The sequence below is a fragment of the Erinaceus europaeus genome, chromosome X, assembly GCF_950295315.1.
Source record: "Erinaceus europaeus chromosome X, mEriEur2.1, whole genome shotgun sequence".
Classification (NCBI taxonomy): domain Eukaryota; kingdom Metazoa; phylum Chordata; class Mammalia; order Eulipotyphla; family Erinaceidae; genus Erinaceus; species Erinaceus europaeus.
Genome location: NC_080185.1, coordinates 117,533,523 through 117,555,225, shown reverse-complemented (window position 1 = coordinate 117,555,225; position 21,703 = coordinate 117,533,523). Strand labels below are relative to the sequence as shown.

General features: G+C 39.1%; 1 protein-coding gene across 3 annotated transcripts in view; it reads right to left on the bottom strand.

Annotated features, from left to right (window-relative positions):
• The window catches only part of BCLAF3 (BCLAF1 and THRAP3 family member 3), a 79,936-nt gene that overhangs the window by 22,957 nt on the left and 35,276 nt on the right, over window positions 1–21,703 (bottom strand). For 2 of the 3 annotated variants that reach the window (XM_060182925.1, XM_060182926.1), the window contains exons 4-8: window positions 20,735–21,400; window positions 7,399–7,511; window positions 5,217–5,331; window positions 4,494–4,569; window positions 2,941–3,056 (exon numbers count right to left, since the gene is read on the bottom strand). In XM_060182925.1, the coding sequence (XP_060038908.1) occupies window positions 2,941–3,056; window positions 4,494–4,569; window positions 5,217–5,331; window positions 7,399–7,511; window positions 20,735–21,400 (1,086 nt within the window). The remainder of the gene's footprint in view (window positions 1–2,940; window positions 3,057–4,493; window positions 4,570–5,216; window positions 5,332–7,398; window positions 7,512–20,734; window positions 21,401–21,703) is intronic. The other variant, XM_060182927.1, reaches the window with a different exon arrangement.

Sequence of the window (21,703 nt, the reverse complement as noted above, 5' to 3'; positions counted from 1 at the left end):
ACAGGGGGTTGAACTGTTATGTGGAAAACTGAGAAATGTTATGCATGTACAAACTACTGCATTTTACTGTTGCCTGTAAACCATTAATCCCCCCCCAAAGAAAAAGAAAAACACTACCAGATGATTTTGCTCATATGTGGATATAGATAACTAAAGCAAATGAACTTTAAAAAATACCCAAAGTCTTTCTTGGACTTTGTGAGAACTATGATGGCTATGGATAGTGCTGAGGCTTTGGTGGAGGGTGCAGTGCCTCACACACACCATGCAGATGTGTGAAGCCACACTTTCAAAGTCTTTCAATTTTGCTAGCTGCTGTTAAATCACTAATAATTTTTAAAAAGTGTAACACAAAATACCATCTTTCTTGGAAAACTGAGTTTCTTATACTTGCTGAGTTAAGAATGGGATGACACAGGGCCAGGCAGTGTATTACCTGGTAGAGTGTACATTTTACAGTGCCAGAGGACCCAGATTCATGCCCCTGGCCACCATATGGGAGTGCCTGCAGGGGCAAGCGTCATGGGCAGTGGAGCAATGCTGTGGTGTCTTCCCACTATCCTTCCCACTCCCCCCCCCCAAAAAAAAAAAAAAGCAGGGAGGGAGGCTGCTGGAAGTAGTGGAGTCTCAGTGACATCCCTGGTGGCAAAAACATAAATAAATAAATAAATAAATAGGAAATAGATGACATACTGACATTCCATGTGAGGAAACTGGAGGCTTTTACTCACCAAGCTATAAATTAACGGTTTTGCTTAAAATGTTTTATATGTGTTGACATAGTTTCACATAAGTTTCAAATAGGTTTCAAAAAAGTCCCATGCATTTTGACTAAAAGCCAGTTATCCATGAACCCGCCTAAAAAGTAAAGTTAACCTCCATACCTATGGAAAACTAACTGTTTTTGACAATAAGGCCTAAAACATGGAGAAGGAAAGGCCGATGAAGCAGCTCACTTGGACACTGCTGTTTTGGTGGGCAAGAGCAAAGCCCAGCCCCCTCATACTGAAGGAAGCTTTGGTGCTGCGCTCTCTTTCACTACCTCTCTGCCTTCTCTGTCTCTACCTAGAAAATGGAGAAAGGAGAGTTTCTTCAACAAAGGGTGTTAGGAAAATGGTTTTGAGTCTATGGCCATACCACCCTGAACATGCCCAATCTCATCTGATCTCAGAAGGAAAATTGTTTTGAAATATGCAGAATGAAACGGGACTGCTACAAAAGTCAATTCCAAATGGATCAAAGACAAGGCTATTAGACCAGAAACCATCAAATACAATAGAAGAAAGCATTAGCAGAACATATCATGATCTGTGCTATAGAAATGTCCTTGGGAGCTGGGCAGTAGTGCATCGGGTTAAGCACAAGGGCCAGTGTAAGGATTGGGGTTTGAGCCCCCCACTCCCCACCCGCAGGGAGGTCACTTCTCAAGTGGTGAAGCAGGTCTGCAGGTGTCTATCTTTCTCTCCTCCTCTGTCTTCCCCTCCATTTCTCTCTGTCCTATCCAACAACAACAATAACAACTACAACAAGCGCAACAACAAGGGCAATAAAATGGGAAAAATGGCCTCCAGGATCAGTGGATTTGTAGAGCAGGCACGGAGCCCCAGTGATAACCCTGGAGGCAAATAATAATAATAATAATAATAATAATAATAATAATAATAATAATAATAATAGTCTTCAAAGAGTGGTTCGGGAGGAGGCATAATGGATAAAGCATTGGATTCTCAAGCATGAGATCCCGAGTTCAATTCCCAGAAGCACATGTACCAGAGTGATGGCTGGTTCTTTCTCTGTCACCTCATATCTTCTTGAGCTGACTACGGTGTATTGCACCAAAGCAATGGACTCTGGGGAAGGAGGGTCAGGAAGGTATTAGGTATTAGGTGTTAGGTCCTGGTGCATGATGGTGGGAAAAGACCTATACTGGGGTGAGAGTGAGATACCTTATCATGGGGAGATGAGAAGGTGTGCCCATGTGACAACAACTGTACCATTAACTCCTCAATAATTTTTTTAAAGGCAGCTAATCCTATGCCATGGGTGGGGGGGAGGTCTAGTCAACTATTTTAGCAATTTGGCACTAAGGACTATGGAAAGAGAACTAGCACTGACCCTGCCTACTTGTGCATTCTAGCTTTCTGGGAGATCCAAATAGTTAGCATACGTTTGAGAGAAGTGGAAATTTTGTCTCAACTGATGGTAACTTACAGTCATATGAGGGCCCCAGAGTTGCCATGACTCCACATAGCTTTCAGAAGTAGAGATCTCAAACTGGGGGCAATTTACAATTCAGAGAGCCCCCCAAAACAGGTCTACACTTAAGTAAAATAAGGATCTATTTGTCATTCGTAGCATCAGTACTTTGCACATAATCAGCTAATTTGCTATGCTAACATCTTGATATCATAAATTGGTTATTCTTATAGATAAAAGGCTCCAGAGATTAAGCAAATTTTCCCAAGATCAGAGAGATTATAAAGTAGTAAAAGTAATAATCAAACCCTTGTCTGTATTATCCACTACATCTGCCACTGCTTCATGAACAGATATCTACAAAGAATGCTGAAAGAGAAATGTACTGACCTCCGGAAATTTTGTACTATTCAAGGAGTCTAAAGGGCAGGATGTATCAGATTTTCAATCAGCTCAAACCAAATTGGTCCATAAACTTGCTGGTCCCTACTCTTGCTAATATTCAGAAAGCAATTACACTTCTCTCTACAATTATGACCCTATCCCCTAACTTTATTGTTTAAAGAGCACATGATGATGACTGAATGATTTTGAAACATTTTAATAGATTTCACATAAACATATATAATGGATTTGAAGGATCAAATCCCTAACACTAAAAGTAAAATCATAACATGAAAAATTCAAAAATATGCTGAAACCAAAAGCTCCCTGATAAAAGGATGTTTTTCATCTACTGATTACCTCTCTGCAGCACTAGCTACGTGAAAAATATGTTCGTCTTCATTCTGTAACCGTTCTTTTCTCCTTCTTTCAATGTCATGTCGTAGATCATTTGGATCTATTATTTTGACCAGAGTCTGAGGGATTTTGACAGAAGACAAACCATTCACATTACTGTTAGTTGCACAAAGACCATATCTAACAAGAATCTTAAGTAAAAGTCCTAAATAAATTATCTTGTACTCATCCTGTCAATGGTAGTGTTACTTGATAAAAATAGTTTGAAACATAGTTGACAATATAGTCAGAAAAGTTTATAACAATGAGCCAGGAGCCCCATACTACTGGGACTCTATCCCAAAGAAAAGACAATCTACCCAAATATGTTTAAAATGTTATATATTTAAAATAACAACAAAAAAGGATATAACATAAATATTAAAAAAAAACTAAAGGAAGGAAACCATGATTTTACAGTCACTTTAGTCAAAGAAAACATTCAAGCATTTAAATGATGGTAATATATCCTATATGGAAGTCAATATGCAAAACCAATTATTGAACAAAGTTTATTAAACTTAAAAAGCCTGAATCACAAGAAGGGATATACATAAGACTTATCTCAAAGTAATGTTTTGTGATTTAAGGAAAAACGCATCTAAAACTGCACATAGTATGACAACAAATACGTTCAAATGCCAGATGTAAGAATGCAAGAAAAGATGATCAGATAATATTTTCTGTTAACAAGTGGAATAAGACACGATTCTTTAAATATCATCAGATTTCCTGCAATTTGATTATAGTTCTTTGATAGACAGAAATTTTCTGAAAATAGCTTATTCACTAAACTAACCTACTGCTATAAGTTCAATAAAATCATAATTATTCACAAGTGAAAATTATTTATATATTCTATCAGAAATCTATTAAAAATTATACTCTACAAAGCTCTTTACTTTCAATGAACAAAATAAATCAGCATTTCTTTTTAGAATTTGATATACTTCTACATAACAGGAGCCAGTTTTTCTCTCTCTAGATTATGTAAGATCATGTTTCTAGTTAGCAAAGACATGATAGGATGGGGTGGAGAGATGCTGAGTGGGAGCTACCACACACAACATGTGACGATTAAAAATTCAGTATTATTTCCATTATTTTGTTCATACTTATAGAATCTTTTACGCATTCTACATTGACATAGAAGGGAAATAGTATATAAAACCTGGTTCCTCTGCATTCATTCATACACAATTTAAAATATATTCCACATGTCTATTTCGGAAAGAATAAGTATCAAACATATTCTACAGGTTTTACATTATGATTTTGTGTCAATTTTGCAAAACTGTTATCCTTAGGAACTGTTTCACTTAGGGAATATTTTTGTCTTTTGTTAGCATTCTCTCTGCAACCTGGCCAATAACTAGAACCTCTTGGAGAATTTTATAGATTTCAGATTCCTGGGTCTCAGTCATTCCTTATCTACTTTAACTCCCAATCACCAGATCCCTTTCCCATTAATAATCCAATAATAAGATAACTTCTCATCAAAAATTGTATTCACTTACCTGTTCTGATTCATATACCATAATTTGTTTGTGTGTTTGTTTACTCTGAAGCTCAGCGAAAGTCAAATCTATCCTCCTAAAATAATAAAGGCAATTAATGGAGTTTGAAACAAAGTTAGTATGTCTTAGAGGAAGCACAAGAAACTTGCTATTAGATTTTTTTTTTAATTTATATGGTGGTCTCCCTGGTTATACACTTCCAGTGAACAGTATCAGAGTGATACCTCAGTGGTTCTCAAATCACTAGTCTGTGTAACCATAAGCACAGCTCCTGTGATCTACTTCAATCTAAGAATGACTGAACTCAGACAGGGCACACCACCTGTCTGGACAAGAGCCAGAAGAGACGATGCATGTTTGGCTGCCTTCAGAACAACCATTTTTGACAAATGAAGTAACCCATGATTTCAATGACTACTATTATTTTTCATTCTTCCCGTAATAACTTCAGTGGACAATTACTACAGATATAGCAGAATCAATGCTATGTAATATCTCCAAAGTCCTATATTATTTAAACATTGCTAGTTGATGGCTTTAACACAATTTCACCAAAGCACACTAGTCTAGTATCTGGGATAGTTCTGTTCTGAGAGTAAAAAATACAGTTCTAGTGTCTACAGCAAATCCAAGTGAGTTAGCTCTCAGAAGGTAGTACCTTTTCTCATCTATTCTAAGTTTTATTCCCATGAGTTAAACAGGAATACAATGATCAGTCATTACCTGTGAACTTCTGGATATGAATTACATTTCATTTCAGTTACATCTGCACCTTCTTTATCTTTCCTTTTTGAAAAACGTTCATTTAGAGTCATGACAGGTAATGGAAAATAATTTGCTGAAAAAAAAAAGAAACAAATGGTTTTATTTCATTGTAAGACTCATCCCAATTAAACTGTTTTATACAAGCACAGGAGGGAGAGACTATCAAAACACATCCAGCTTTTTTTTTTTTCTCCATGAAAATCTAAGGGGTCTCGATTTAGTCCTTGGACAAATTTATAGTAATTACATACTTTCCTCAATCCCAAGTGATATATTTTTTAAAACCACCTGATTTATCAATTGAAGGATCCCATTCCTGTTTAATATGCTTGCTTGTTTGTAAAAGGGAAAAGATAATACTTTATCAAATATAAAATAAGATGAGGTTTCTTATCCAAGGTAAGACCTTATTACTATCTGGAAAGTAAAGATGATGCAACTCACCTAGAATAAAAAAATTAACTCCAGGGAGTTGGGTGGTAGTGCAGCGGGTTAAGTGCACATGGCGCAAAGCACAAGGGCTGGCTTAAGGATCCCAGTTCGAGCCCCCAGCTCCCCACCTGCAGCGGAGTCACTTCACAGGTGGTGAAGCAGATCTGCAGGTGTCTAGCTTTCTCTTCCCTTGTCTTCCCCTCCTCTTTCCATTTCTCTCTGTACTATCTAACAATGACGAATTCAATAACAACAACAATAACTACAACAACAATAAAAAACAAGGGCAAAAGGGAAAATAAATCAATAAATATTTTAAAAAATTGACTCCAACCCTGAAACATCAAAACAATTCTGAACAAATGCTAAATGTTATGTTTATATATAACAGAAGGCCTTCTATTGCCATGTTACCTTTGTTAACATGAACTGGTCCATGAAAATATTATGAAATCAGTTATGCTTCAGGATTTACAATAGTATATAGAGAACAATAAAATCTGAACCATCAGAATGCTGCTTAGGCGATCCTTTTACCGGACACAGGACAATCTCCTAGATTTTTCTGTAAATCAGCTCTCAATCTACAACGAATCACTTTTGTTTTTAATTCGATGAAAGGGATTGGACCTGGGGTGAAGTGTTTCAGACAAACTGAATACTTTAAAGATATACCTTAATTGGAGAGATACAGAAAACACTCATCTCTGAAATATGTTTTGTGAAGGAGGAAATACCAATGCAAGTATCTAATACAAAACATAAAGTAACAAATTTGTAAACTCTTAATAGTCTCTAGTTCATAAAACCCCAAACTGCCTGATTTATGCACCATAAATGAAGGAAGTTGTCCTTTATGACTAGATTGTCTAACTAACAGAAAATAGGCACAAGGGAAAATGAAACAATTTCATGCAAACCTCTAAAGTATTAATAAGCAACTTCTTGATGTCATAAAATATATAAAATCAAACAGGAACCTTCCATTGGTCACTTACCACCATCCTTATTGCATACAGTTCTAGTAAAGTCCTCAGTGGACTTTAAGAATATCATCAAAAAAAAAAAAAAAAGAATATCATCAAACAGAATTAGACTTGCAGATTTCTTGAGTTTCTTACCTGGATTTTGTTGCTTCTTCCTTCCCTCTTGATTAGCAGTTGCTATTTCTTGCTGCTTTCACTATGCCTGTCTTTTGCAGAATTTCTTATCTACTGTGACTTGGAGCATTAGGTTATTAGAATTACATATTAAGAACAACTAGGTTTCGGGAGTCGGGCAGTAGCACAGCGGGTTAAGCACATGTGGTGCAAAGCCCAAGGACCGGTGTAAGGGTCTCAGTTCGAGCCCCCGGCTCCACACCTGCAGGGATGTTGCTTCACAAGCAGTGAAGCAGGTCTGCAGGTGTCTATCTTTCTCTCCCCCTCTCTACCTCCCCTCCTCTCTCCATTTCTCTCTGTCCTACCCAATCACAACAACAATAATAACTACAATAATAAAACAACAACGGCAATAAAAGGGAATAAATAAATAAATATTTAAAAAAAATTTTAAAAAGAACTAGGTTTCAATTAATACTTGACATTCTCTTTGACTTATTTCCTAATTAATGATCTAAATTACAATGAAGTACTAATAACTTATATTCCATGAAAAGTCAAAACACAATTTTTGTGTTATCCCTAATGTATGTGCAAAATATACCAACCTTTAACTTGATGGATTATAGTTATGATTTCCTGAGCAAATTCTCCTGCATTTTCAGTATTCTGAGTTGAGTCAAGTTGTTCAAACACTGGATGAAAGTTCTCATTTTTCCTGCTAATAGCAATGAAATCATGTAACATATCTCTTTCTGTGGAATAGCTAGAAGCAACTCTAGAATAATTTGTAAATGTTTAACTAAAATTTAAACTACCTATTCTGAGAAAAGAAAATCAAGATAGCTATGAAACTAAAAGATGTCATTTTTTTATTATTAAGGCACTCAACTGTATGTCATAAAATACATATAATAATGAGTAGGAGAAAATAGCTCTAGATGCATGGTTGTGCATTCTTTTCAAATCAGAAATCATTAAGCATTTATACTTTAATAATAAAATACTCAAAAGTCTTGAGGCTGAGTGATGGCGCACCTGGTTGAGTGCATATTACAATGTGCAAGGACCCAGGTTCAAGCCCCCAGTCCCCACCTGCAGCGGGAAAACTTCTCAGGTGGTGAAGCCATGCTGCAAGTATCTCTCTCCCTCTCTATTTCCCCCTTCCCTCTGATTTCTGCCTGTTTCTATCAAACATAAAATAAACACTCAAAAATCTCAAAAAGTTTTACCCAAAATATAGCAAGTCATCAGAAATTAATATGCTAAAGTAATTAATTGGATTATTTTTACTCTCAAAGTTCTATAAAATTATAAATTTAGTAAGCTTATATTATTTTGATGTGTGATCACCCTTTAGAAGCTAATATTAAACATAATAACCCCTCTGGCTTAATAAAAATCCTTATATCCCCCCAAAAAATCCTTATACCTCTATACCAGCACTGAGAAGCTTAGACTAGTTTTGTGAAATTAAATCTTCTTGAGATTAATTTAATCACTTACAAAATCCAATTATACCCTCAGCAAACAGCTCCTAGTTGTTAGCAAGATTATGCTCATCAGAACCAATTACAGAGTTTACCTTAAATGTATCACTAAAGAAATGCTACCACTTATTATATAACCCCAGCTAACCTACCACTAACATGGTTTCTGAAATTTTAACTTTCTGTAAGAACTCTCTTTGTCTTTAGTACCATTATAGAGTCATGATTATGGGACATAACTAACAATTATTGAGGGCTGATCCCATTCCAAATGCAGAGCTTTGCAGTTGACAAACATTACCTCAATCTTTATAACAGCCGTAAAAGCACCTTGACATGAGGCAATATATATCTTGGTTGTTTTGCTTTACAAACTAGAAGGTGAGTATTCATATGAACATAATCCTTTCAAGTAACAAAATTAGAATTTATATCTTATTCCAAAAACGCTGCTGTTGCTTAATACAACACTTAAATTGTTGGGGGGGGGGGAGAGGTCGGGCGGTGGCGCAGCGGGTTAAGCGCATGTGGTGCAAAGCCAAGGACCAGAGTAAGGAGTTGCTTCACAGGCGATGAACAGGTCTGCAGGTGTCTGTCCTCCTCTCCCCCTCTCCTTTCTCCATTTCTCTCTGTCCTATCCAACAACGAACAATATCAACAACAACAATAACCACAAGGCTACAACAACAAGAGCAACAAAAGGGGAAAAAACAGCCTCCAGGAGCAGTGGATTCATAGTGCAGGCACTGAGCCCCAGCAATAACCCTGGAGGCAAAAACAAATATTCTTCTGGGGGAACCAGAGGTGCTGTATCCAGTAGAGTGCACATGTTGCCATGCACAAGGATCTGGGTTCAAGCTCCTGGTCCCCACCTGCAGGTAGCAAGCTCCACAAGCAGTCAAGCAGTGCTGCAGTTTGCAGTTGTCCTCCCTTCCCCCCCTCCCCTCCCTCTCAATTTCTGTGTCTATCAAAAAGAAAAACAATATTCAAAGGGGAAAATGGTTGTCAAAAGCAATAGATTCATTGTGCACTAAGCGCCAGCAATAAGCCTGGTGTCAATAAAAATTTTTTTAAAAATGTCTTATGCAGAAGGAACCAATAGCACAGCTATATACAAGATACTGGGTACTGTACAGCAAACCCTAACAAAAGGACTTTTCAAAGTTAACCCAATTACCAAATAATGTGATGATAACATTAACTATCGATTGTCTTTTTGAACCCTAAGACAGCAGGAACCTCACATCTCCACTATAGAGCCCCTACTTCCCCCAGTCCTGGAACCCTTGGATAGGGCCCACTTTCCCGTATGCCTCTCTCAATCCATATCAAATAATACTGCATCTGCCACTCACAACCTAACCAACGCAACGATTGCCACCTCAACATGCTTCACTTCAGACTGTGTCCAGAGACTTCACGTGTGGAATGACAACCCTTCAGCTTCATTACTCGGGTGAGACTTTTCCTTTCATAGTATACTCTAATTTCATCTCAGGTGGCTCACTTTCTAACAAAGTCCCAAAACCTAGATATACACCAGTTTCTGTGAGAGAGAGCATATGTTCACACATATCCATAAACTACTGCAAAATATATACCTGAAAGCAGAAATACACTAGAGTTTGCAGTGAGTACCTCCCTAATACTTCCTCTCCACTATTCCAAGCTTTGGGTCCATGATTGCTCAACAATTTGTTTGGCTTCGTATGTTAACTCTCTTTTCAGTCACCAGGTTCCAGATGCCATAAGGATGCCGGCCAGGCTTCCCTGGATTGAAGACCCCACCAATGTGTCCTGGAGCTCAGCTTCTCCAGAGACACACCCTACTAGGGAAAGAGAGAGGCAGACTGGGAGTATGGACTGACCAGTCAACGCCCATGTTCAGCGGGGAAGCAATTACAGAAGCCAGACCTTCTACCTTCTGCAACCCACAATGACCCTGGGTCCATGCTCCCAGAGGGATAGAGAATGGGAAAGCTATCGGGGGGTGGGGGGGTGGGGGGGTGGGATATGGAGATTGGGTGGTGGGAATTGTGTGGAGTTGTACCCCTCTTACCCTATGGTTTTGTTAATTAATCCTTTATTTTTAAAAAAAAAGTCATAATCTAACTGATCCAGACTTAGAAAGGGCTTACAGATTAATTACAAAATTCAACTCCTTAGGCAAGGGGGATAGCTGAGTTTATTACAGGACCGACTTGCCTGTCTGAGTCCCCAGAGGCTGCAGGTTTAATTCCTGGCACCACCATATGCCAGAGCTGAGCAGTGCTCTGGTGTTTTTCTTTCTCTCATTTTTTATTTTCCTTGATAATGGATAAGTCTTTATAAAATTTAATTCCTCTAACAAAATGTTTTTAAGATGCTATTATTTGCTGATCAGAGGAAAGCCTTCCACCTTACTTTCCATGTTCCCTGCTCTCAAACCAGCACTGTCAAGAGACTGCTGCCATGGCAAAAGCATGACAGGGTGATTATACAACAAACAGGCTGATGCCACTGCTGTGGCTTCCTTAATTCATTACAAGGACTTTCATTAGAAGGCCCATTCCCTTTCTTTCCTCCTAATTTGCTTCAACCTACCCACTGTGTAGCTGGTAACTAGCAAAGAGATATTTAGTGATGGCATACTAGAGGCTAGAATGGTTCTATAACAACCTCCACCAACAAAGAATTACAGATGCACTCCTACCAAAAACAGCCTTTAAAAACTTTTTTTTCAGGACATAAATAAGATGTTTAAGTTGAGTCGTAAAAATGATTATTCCATAAGGGGAAATCAGTTGATAACACAACACCTTTTATTGCATTATCTGTTTCTCCCAAGAGAAAAACAGCTGAGAAAGCACTGGGCTTGAAGACTTGAGGTCCTGAGTTAAATCCCCAGCAGGGCATATGCCAGAATGATGTTATGGTTCTCACTCTCCCTCTATCTTCTCACTACCTCTCATTAATTAAATATTTAAAACATAAAAACCAAAATAAAATTTACTTGCTATAGCAAACTTCAAAGCTATACTCAATTCCTAAAATTTTAGTGTTTAAATTTACTATCAGTAAATTTATCCTAATTTTCCCTACTGCAAGGTTTTTAATAAAGAACGTTAAAACTGCCATTTCCTAGAATGTGTACAGAAAGTATTGGGCTTCAGAAAAGTTGTGATGTATGTTTGCATAGAAAAAGACATCATGAGGGGGCTGGTCAGTAGTGCACTGGGTTAAGAGCAAGGACCTGCACAAGTATCCCAGTTCGAGCCCCTAGCTCCCCACCTGCAGGGTGGGATCGCTTCACAAGCAGTAAAGCAGTTCTGCAGGTATCTATTTTTCTCCCTCCCCTCAATTTATCTCTCTCCTCTCCAATAAAAAAGAATGGAAAGGGAGTTGGGGGTAGCGCAGCAGATTAAGCGCATGTGGCACAAAGCACAAGGACAGCAGTAAGGATCCCAGTTCGAGCCCCCGGCTACCCACCTCCAGGGGAGTTGCTTCACAGGTGGTGAAGCAGGTCTGCAAGTGTTTATCTTTCTCTCCCACTCTGTGTTGCCCTCCTCTCTCCATTTCTATGTCCTATCTAACAACGATGACATCAATAACAACAACAAAAATTACAACAATACAAAACAAGGGCAACAAAAGGGAAAATAAATAAATAGAAATATTTTTTTAAATGGCCTCTAGAAGCAGTGGATTTGCAGTGCCAGCACCGAGCTCCAGTGATAACCCTGGAGGCAAAAAAAAAAATGAATGAAAGAAAGAACACACAATCCCAACAACAGATGAGTGGCTGAGAAAGTTGTGGTATACAATGGAATACTACGCAGCTATTAAGAACAATGAACCCACCTACTCAGACCCATCTTGGACGGAGCTAGAAGGAATTATGTTAATTGAGCTAAGTCAGAAAGATAAAGATGAGTATGGGATGATCCCACTCATAAATAGAAGTTGAGAAAGAATAATAGAAAGGAAAACTAAACGTAGGATTTGACTAAATTTGGAGTAAGGCACCAAAGTAAAAACCCTGGTTGATGGTGAGGGTGGATGTTCGACTTCACAGGTTGGGAGGGGGGAGAGCATGATGCCGACCAGACTTCCCTGGACAGACAACCCCCCCAATATGTCCTGGAGCTCCACTTCCCCAGAGCCCTTCCCCACTAGGGAAAGAGAAAGGCAGGCTGGGAGTATGGATCGACCTGTCAATGCGGGGAAGCAATTACAAAAGCCAGACCTTCCACCTTCTGCATCCCACAATGACCTTGGGTCCATACTCTCAGAGGGTTAAAGAATAGGAAAGCTATCAGGGGTGGGGATGGGATACAGAGTTCTGATGGTGGGAACTGTGTGGAGTTGTACCCCTCTTATCCTATGGTTTAGTCAATGTTTCCTTTTTATAAACAAAAAATTTTAAAAAAAGAAAAGAAAGAACAAACACACCATAACTTTTTTAACAACCCAACAGTATAAGCTGAAATTTTAGTCTTTTAAAAACAACATGTGGGGCTGGGGATACAGCATATGGTTACGCAAAAGAGTTTCATTCCTGAGGCACTGAGCTCCCAAGTTCAGTCCTCAGCACCATAAACCAAAGGTGAGCAGTGCTTTGGTGTCTCTTTCCCTCCCTCCCTCTTTTTCATTAAAAAACATATAAATAATACATACATACATAACCATTTTGGTGGCCTGGGAGATGGTGCAGTTGCTAGAAGTTGAACAGAAAGCATGAGGTCCTGAATTTGATCTCTGGCATTATATGTGCCAGAGTGATGTTCTGGTTCTCTCTCTCTTGTTAATAAATGAATAAATCTTTAAAAACAACTATGATACTTCTACTACAATAAAATACTTCAGATTGGTGAACACAGAATGTTCAGTGCTATTGAAGCAAGCACACTACATTTGTAAATTTAACCTCCTTATAGTTCACAATTTCCTTTTTTACCATTTGACATGCACTGATTTACAAATTAGTGATTTTTAGAAACAAATTCTCTGAACACAAGTAGCTTTGTAGAAAAGACCAAATCTTTGGGATGCATTTTAGACATTTTTAAAATCAAAATAGTAGGGAGTCGGGCGGTGGCGCAGTGGGTTAAGCGCATGTGGCGCAAAGCGCAAGGACCGGCGTAAGGATCCCAGTTTGAGCCCCCGGCTCCCCACCTGCAGGGGAGTCACTTCACAGGCGGTGAAGCAGGTCTGCAGGTGTCTATCTTTCTCTCCCCCTCTCTGTCTTCCCCTCCTCTCTCCATTTCTCTCTGTCCTATCCAACAACGTACAACACTAACACCAAACACCAACAACAATAATAATAATAACCACAACGAGGCTACAACAACAAGGGAAACAAAAGGGGGAAAAATAGCCTCCAGGAGCGGTGGATTCATGGTGCAGGCACCGAGCCCAGCAATAACCCTGGAGGAAAATAAAATAAAATCAAAATAGTCAAATAGTTATATTTTGGGAATGGGTGGACAGGGCCTTGCACACTTTTTTTTTACATTTCATTTCGTGGTGGAGAGAGAGAGAGAGACAGGAACAGAGGCAGCATTGCCATGGCATTTGTGTTTCACCACATGCCACTGTGCCCCACGTGGTATCAGGCCTCAAGCCTAGGCTGGTATCTTCCAGACCCCAAAACATTTATATTCTAACACCACTTTTAATTAAATTTTTTGATATTACCTTTATTTAATGGCTAGAAACAGCCAGAAATTGAGAGGGAAGCTGGTGATTAAGAGGGAGAGAGACACCTACAACACTGTTTCACCACTTGCAAAGCTTACCCCTGCAGATGGAGACTGGGGGTTCAAACTCAGGCTTTTGCGCACTATTACCAGGGGTGCCACCACCCAGCCACCTCAAACACCACTTCTATTACTGGTCTGACTACATTTTTAAGTTTCCTGTTTTGTCCCCAACTCCATATCTGGTTTACAGCTCTTTCCCAACATCCTCCCTGAATGTTGTACATAGTAACCAAGAAAATAGCAAAAGCCACATGAAACCTTAATTTTCTCTTGTACATATTGAAGATTCATAAAACGAAAAGCCTAACTGCATGGCACAAAGCAACCAAAACCAAACTATAGTTTCCGACCCTGGAGGGACTTACAGTGTAGGACAAAATGCATATGTCACACACAAAACTTCTTTCTCAATTTTCTTCCAAATATTAACATTTTATATAGCATCCTACAGTTCATAAGTCTTTCCCAATTATTAAATTATTTGCCCCTGACTTCCTAATAACATGTTTAGAATTTTTAGAGTTGAGGGGGCAGGATTAAGGAAACTGCTACTCCCTTAATGCAGCATCTCCTTACTTTTTTCACAAAAGCCCCTCCCAAGGAAGTTCATCAACCCCATTTCCAAGTCACTTCATTGAAGAGTCCTCTAGAAGCCAGAACCAAAGACTGCCTAATCCTTACCTATGGTGGTTATCTTTGGGAGGTGGGAGAGTGTGATGTGGAACTATACCCTAAAGTCCTTTTTTTTTAATTATACTCTGTAGATCTTTTTTTATTTGATAGGACAGAAGGAAGAAGGAGATAGGGAGAGAGACAGAGAGATACCTGTAGACATGCTTAATTAACCATTGTAAAGCTTTCCCCCTGCAAGTGGGGACCACGGGCTTGAACCCAGGTTCTTGCACATTGTAATGTGTATACTTAACCAGCTGTGCCACCACTCGGCCCCTATAGTCTATAATCTTACAATCTTACAAACCCACTATTTATTACAAAATTAAAAAAATGGAATATACATCTCACCAGACAGTAACTTGGATCCACCTAAAAATCAGATTTCAGGTTCAGGGGGGAAAAAAACTACTATAGTCACAGGCCCTTTGGAATAGAACTAAAATAGACCTACTAGTTATCTACAAAATGGAGGAGCCCCCCCAAAAAAAAAAAAAAAACTCTTCATCTGCACTATTCCAGCCTTTAGGTTCATGATTAGTCAACAATTTGTTTGGCTTTATATGTTAACTCTCTTTTCAGCCACCAGGTCCCAGATGCTAGCAGGATGCCGACCAGACTTCCCTGGACAGACAACCCCACCAATGTGTCCTGGAGCTCCGCTTCCCCAGAGCCCCATTCCACTAGGGAAAGAGAGAGGAGACAGGCTAGGAGTATGGATCGACCTGCCAATGCCTATGCTCAGCAGGGAAGCAATTACAGAAGCCAGACCTTCTACCTTCTGCATCCCACGATGACCCTGGGTCCATACTCCCTGAGGGATAAAGGGTAGAAAAGCTATCAGGGGAGGGGATGAGATGCAGAGTTCTGATGGTGGGAATTGTGTGGAGTTGTACCCCTCTTACCCTCTGGTTTTGTCAATGTTTCCTTCTTATAAACACATTTTTTAAAAAAGGAATATAGGGTGGGGTAGATAGCACAATGGTTATACAAAGAGACTCTTATGCCTTTGGCTCCAAAGTTCTGGGTTCAGTCCTTTGCACCACCATAAGCCAAAGATGAGCAGTGCTCTGGTAAAAAAAAAAAATGTATATATATCACTAACATAAAACATCTTTCCTCTCATCTCAAAGCTTTGCTCACCTGCCAACTTCCAGAAGATGTGTTTTCTGAATCTCCACATTGGGATCATATATGTCACATACTACCTCCTCCACCACTCACTATGATACAACATTTTCAATGTCACTCTATTGTCTGCAAGACCAGAGAAGAAACCTAAATCTACATTAGTCTCTACTCCTGGGGTACCCTGCCAGGCTGTCTCACATACAGCAGGTCCTCAAAAAGGACTGCTAAATAAATTATAAGTGGAAAATGATCTGGTCAATTTGAAATGAATGTTTCAGATAAAGAGATAATAGATTTCAATATTCTAATTTGAGCCAAATTAATTTTGTTTTAACTTTCTTGGCTTACTTGTTATCTATTTTTTTAATTGTCACCAGGGTTATCACTGGGGCTTGACACTTGCATGACAAATTCACCACTCTTGGTGGCCATTTTCTTTCTTTGTTGGATAGAGACAGAGAGAAATTGAGAGGGGTTGGGGGGGGGGTGGTTAGAGAGGCACTGCTTTACTACTTGTGAAGCTCCCCTCCACACAGAAATGGAGACCAGGGGCTTGAACTTGGGTTTCTGTGCACAGTAATGTGTGACAGAGTAAAGTGTGACACTGCCTGGCTCTGACTTATTTAAAAAATCTCACTTTGGCCAGCAAAATAGCTCCCATGGATAGTATACCCATTTCGCCATGCACAGGACCCAGTTCAAGCCTGTTCCCCATTGCAATGGAGAAAGCTTTGGTGCTATGCTCTTCTTCTCCCTCTCTGCTTCTATCTGAAAAAGTGAGCTTGGAATGGTGAAGCCCAGGCAAGGACAATTTTTTTAATTAAGTAAAATAAAATTTTGAAGCTTTTCTTTTCTTTTCAAAGCAAATGGGAGGTAGCTCAGAGGCAGAGTTTGACTTGCATGTGCGAGATTCTGAGGTTGATCCCAACACTGAATATGCCAGAATCGTCCTCTGGTTCTCTCTCATTTTAATAAAATAGTAAAATTTTTTTTAAAAATGGTTGAACTTTCTTTTTTAATTATCTTTTTTTTACTTATTTCATTATTGGATAGAGACAGAGAAAAACTGAAAAGAGAGCAGGAGGTAGAGAGGGAAAGAGACAGAGTCTCACCACTCGTGAAACATTCCCCCATCAGGTGGGGACCAGGGGCTTGAACCTGGGTCCTTGTGCACTGTAATGTGTGCACTTAACCAGGTGCACCAACACTTGACCCCAGTAATAACATATTTTTTGAAAAATTTTATTTATAAAAAGGAAACACTGACAAAAACCATAAGAGGGGTACAACTCCACACAATTCCCACCACCAGAACTCTGTATCCCATCCCATCCCGATAGCTTTCTTATTCTTTAACCCTCTGGGAGTATGGACCCAAAGTCATTGTGGGGTGCAGAAGGTGGAAGGTCTGGCTTCTATAATTGCTTCCCCGCTGAACATGGGTGTTGGCAGGTTGACCCATACTCCCAGATAAAATATTTTTAAAGAGACACTAACAGAAGCTAGGATGAAAAATAGGAGTGAAAGGGTATATCTTCTCAAGTAATTTCTGATGAAAAATATATATGAAAATATCTGAGGAAAAGTCTTGATCTCTTGTTATACATAACAGTGAGGTAGCAGGATCCTCTCTCCCTTTATCTCTCTCTCTCTTTTTCTCTCTCTCCCTCTCCTCCCCCCCCCCTTACAGCTTAATTTGCTCCAGTTTAATAGAAACCATCATAGGTAAACTTGTGACCACTATTAATAGATTACAATCTTTAAACCTGGTGATGGTTTTTGCTCATTGTTCTCTGCTACCTGCCACCTATTCCCCTCCTCAGGGCATCAGGGCTCCAATGTCCTCTGGGGTCCATCAGCCACCGTTATCCCCATTCTGAATAAGGAGAAGCCTGATGGGGATAGGGAGGGCCTCTCCACCATCAACTCTGATAGCTAACCTTCCCATCTTTGCTAGAACCCGTCCCTGGGGAGGTCAAAAGTGCCTCACATCCATCTGTACCAGCTTGTTGTTCTCTTAAAACTGCCACCTCCCCCGGCCCCCATATCCTCTCTAGACTAAGGTTCTGTTCCTTCCCTATTCTGACCAGCATTAAAGCTCTCTTTATCTGCTCTAGGATTTCCAGATAAAACAGTATTTGGTCTTCAAAATAGCTTTAATACAAAGTTTCATACTATGACTCCTTAAATTAACATTTTGAGATATAGAATCGTGACTTACGTAACTTTTATCTCTAATAATGCATTTAATATTTAACAAAGTGGATTGCTAAAGTATATCTTTGGTAACATAAGTGAACATTCAAGTAATTACCTACTATTGTTCTAGATACAAAATGAAATCTGGAAAAATAACTAGGTGGTAATCTTACATTTTCTTCTTTGCAATTGTCACAAGGATTACTGCTGGGGCTCAGTACCTGCATAACAAATCCACTGCTCCTAGGGACCTTTTGTCCCCCCTTTTTATCTTTTGTACATAGAGACGGAGAGAAATTGAGAGAGGGAGAGTGCATCTCTGTTATTAAAGTTTCCCCTCTACAGGTGGGATCCGGGGGCTTGAACTTAGGTCCTTGCACACTGTTATGTATGCACTCCACTGACTGTGCCACTGCCCCATCCTGATAATCTTATTTTCAATCACATTAGTAACTAAAAGAAAATTAGTCTGGAAGGTGGCATAGTAGATCTCTGGATTTAAAAGCATGAGGTTAGGGAGATAGTACAGTGTCTTACACAGCATATTTTCATGCCTGAGGCTTTGAGGTCCCAAGTCCAATTCCCAGCACTCCCATAAACCAGAGCTGAGCAGTGCTTTGATAACAAACAAACATCAGGCCCTGATTCCAGTCCCTGGCAGGTGACAGGGTGCTGCTATAGCCTCTATCTCATGAATACAATTTTAAGAAAATAACTGGAAGAAAAAGTATCCATACTTGACCAAAACCAAGAAAATAAATGAATACAGAAAATGAACCACTGTAATCTCTACACAAAAGTGGATAAACTCTCTATACTTTAGCTTACAAATAATCTCTCTACATCTTTTCTATGACTGATTTTTAAAAATTTTTATTTATAAAAAGGAAACACTAACAAAAACCATAGGATAAGAGGGGTACAACTCCAATTCCCACCACCAGAACTCCATATCCCATCCCCTACCCTGATAGCTTTCCTATTCTTTAACCCCTGGGAGTATGGACCCAGGGTCATTATGGGGTGCAGAAAGTGGAAGGTCTGGCTTCTGTACTTGCTTCCCCGCTGAACATGGGCGTTGACAGGTCTATGATTGATTTTTAAGAGATCTATTTATGAAAAACATAGAAGAGAAAGAACCTTTCTGTAATGTAATCATATATATACTTTTGTAACCACAACAAACGGAAAGAAAATATGAGTAAGGGTGACTTCCTTGTATAACTTTAGGAAAAAATACATATTTTTTTTAGAAAAGAAAAACTGTGGGTTTACATTCCTCCCCATTACACCCTAACCTCCAATTTTGCTTTCTCTTTTTTTACAAGAGAAAATCCACTGTGAACTCAAATGCACCAAATTAACATGTTCTATCACTTTTTTTTTCTGCCTCCAGCCTCCAGGGTTATTGCTGGGGCTCAGTGCCTGCACCATGAATCCACTGCTCCTGGAGGCCATTTTCCCCCCTTTTGTTGCCCTTGTTGTTGTAGCTTTGTTGTGGTTATTGTTGTTGTTGTTGATGTCGTTCATTGTTGGATAGGACAGAGAGAAATGGAGAGAGGAGGGGAAGACAGAGAGGGGGAGAGAAAGATAGACATCTGCAGATACGCCTCATCGCCTGTGAAGCGACTGCCCTGCAGGTGGGGATATGGGGGCTCGAACCGGGATCCCTACGCTGGTCCTTGTGCTTTGCGCCATGTGCGCTTAACCGCCCGACCTATCTCTTTTTTAAATTTACATACTGATAGTGAATTGAGATAATGAACACACTTAGCTGACACAGTTGACTGTAGTGCCTTAATAGTCCCAGAACCCAAGATTAGAAAAGAAAACACAAGTCGAACCTGAAATGGAATTGGAGTATTACACCAAAGTAAAAGACTCTGGGGTGGGTGGGTGGGTGGGGAGAATACAGGTCCATGAAAGATGATGAATGACATAGTGGGGGTTGTATTGTTAAATGGGAATCTGGGGAATAAAAATAAAATAAAATAAATAAATAATAATTTTTAAAAAATATTTAAAAAAAAATAGTCCCAGAACCCATAAACAGAGATAACATTCACAGTGGAATGAAACTTGCAAGTCTGCTTTGGGAGCACAGAACCTATTACAACAGTTTTTTTTTTTTAACACTCATATAAAACAAGATCTTTTTAGATCTTTTACCAGATTCTAGTCTAATTTCCTCTACCTAGGAAAATCTATTCAGTTGAGCCCTGGTCATTCTGAGATGGCAACAAGAAACATGTGAAGTCACCCACCTCCTTGAGTCACAAAGGGATACAAGGATTAAGTTCCAGGTGCTATGACTCAGGCAGGTCTTCAGCTTCTAGGCCCTCGTTCTCTCTCTGTATCACGGCCTGCTAAGGTTCCTTCCATTTCAGAAACTCTGAGTTTCAAGCAACAGGGAAACTAGATGCTCAGAAACTGAACTCTACCCAGCCTATCCCTGGACAAGAAAAATCTGGCAGCATAAAAACAAACACCTGAATTCATGAAAAAGAACAACTCCTTAGAATGTCCTGCATTTCAAGAAACAATTTGGAGATAAGAAGACATGAAACCATCCTGTTTATCATGGACTTTGGAGGAGAATCCAGGCAACCCATCCCCCTTTGATACTCTCTCTATACACTTAACTATACTTTTAAAGTTTCAAATAAAGGAAACAGAAACATTTATTAACTATCATTAAAAAAAAGTAATACCTGGATATATTTATTGTTTTCTTCACATCTATTTTAACTGTAAATGATTTCTTCCTCAGATGGTCCAATGAAGATTTCATATTGGGAACTTTTTGACTTTTATCAAATTGGTAACTGGAAGAGTCGTTTTCTTTTTTGTCATCCCCTTCTTTCATTACTTTATCATTACAGGGTCTCAAACCAATGTCACTTTTATTTGAAAAAGCATCTGAAGGAGGATAGGCGGCACCGTGTTTTTTAGATGGTTTAACATGTTCTCTGACTTGCCCATGTTCAGTCTCTCTCCTTCTTCTAGCATTAACATAGCAGGACCCTCTATTTGCAGGACCTTTTTGAGAACTGTATTTTCTTTCTTCATCTTTACAGTACTTCTGAGTTCTTCCATCAGAAAAGCACTGGTCTCCATCTGAAGTCTTGTGATCTTTGTGGTGGTGATAGCCACAGGATACCCTGGTTGTCAAACTGGTCTCTGGGGTTTTCCTGTGAGGATGTTGATGAATTTGGGATCCAAGGGTCTGCTGTCCTTTCTTCTCTTGGTATGATATAACAGAATGCCCAGACTTCCATTGTGAATTTCTGGCAGGTTCTCTCTTCTCATACCTCTTCATATCTTTAGGTCTTTTTGATGTGTGTCCATGTTTTCTAAAATCACGATCCTCAGGATACCTGTGTTGACAATAAAGCAGTTTACACTTGTACTAGAGAGAATAAAGATTTTTAGGTGTAATGTTGGACAGTATGGCTTTAAATGCAGAGAGCTGTGACAAGCTAATCTATAATCCCTCAAGCCAATGCATAGAGGCAGGAAGCAATTAAAGAGGAAAATGCCATCTTTCGAAAATATTCTAACTACCAACATGATTTATTCTAAAAATAAATACTTCTCTAGTACTAGAAGACCATAACTATATTATAATGCTTTTTACATTTTTATACAAAAGTATTTCAAAATGGTTGTCTTCAACCATA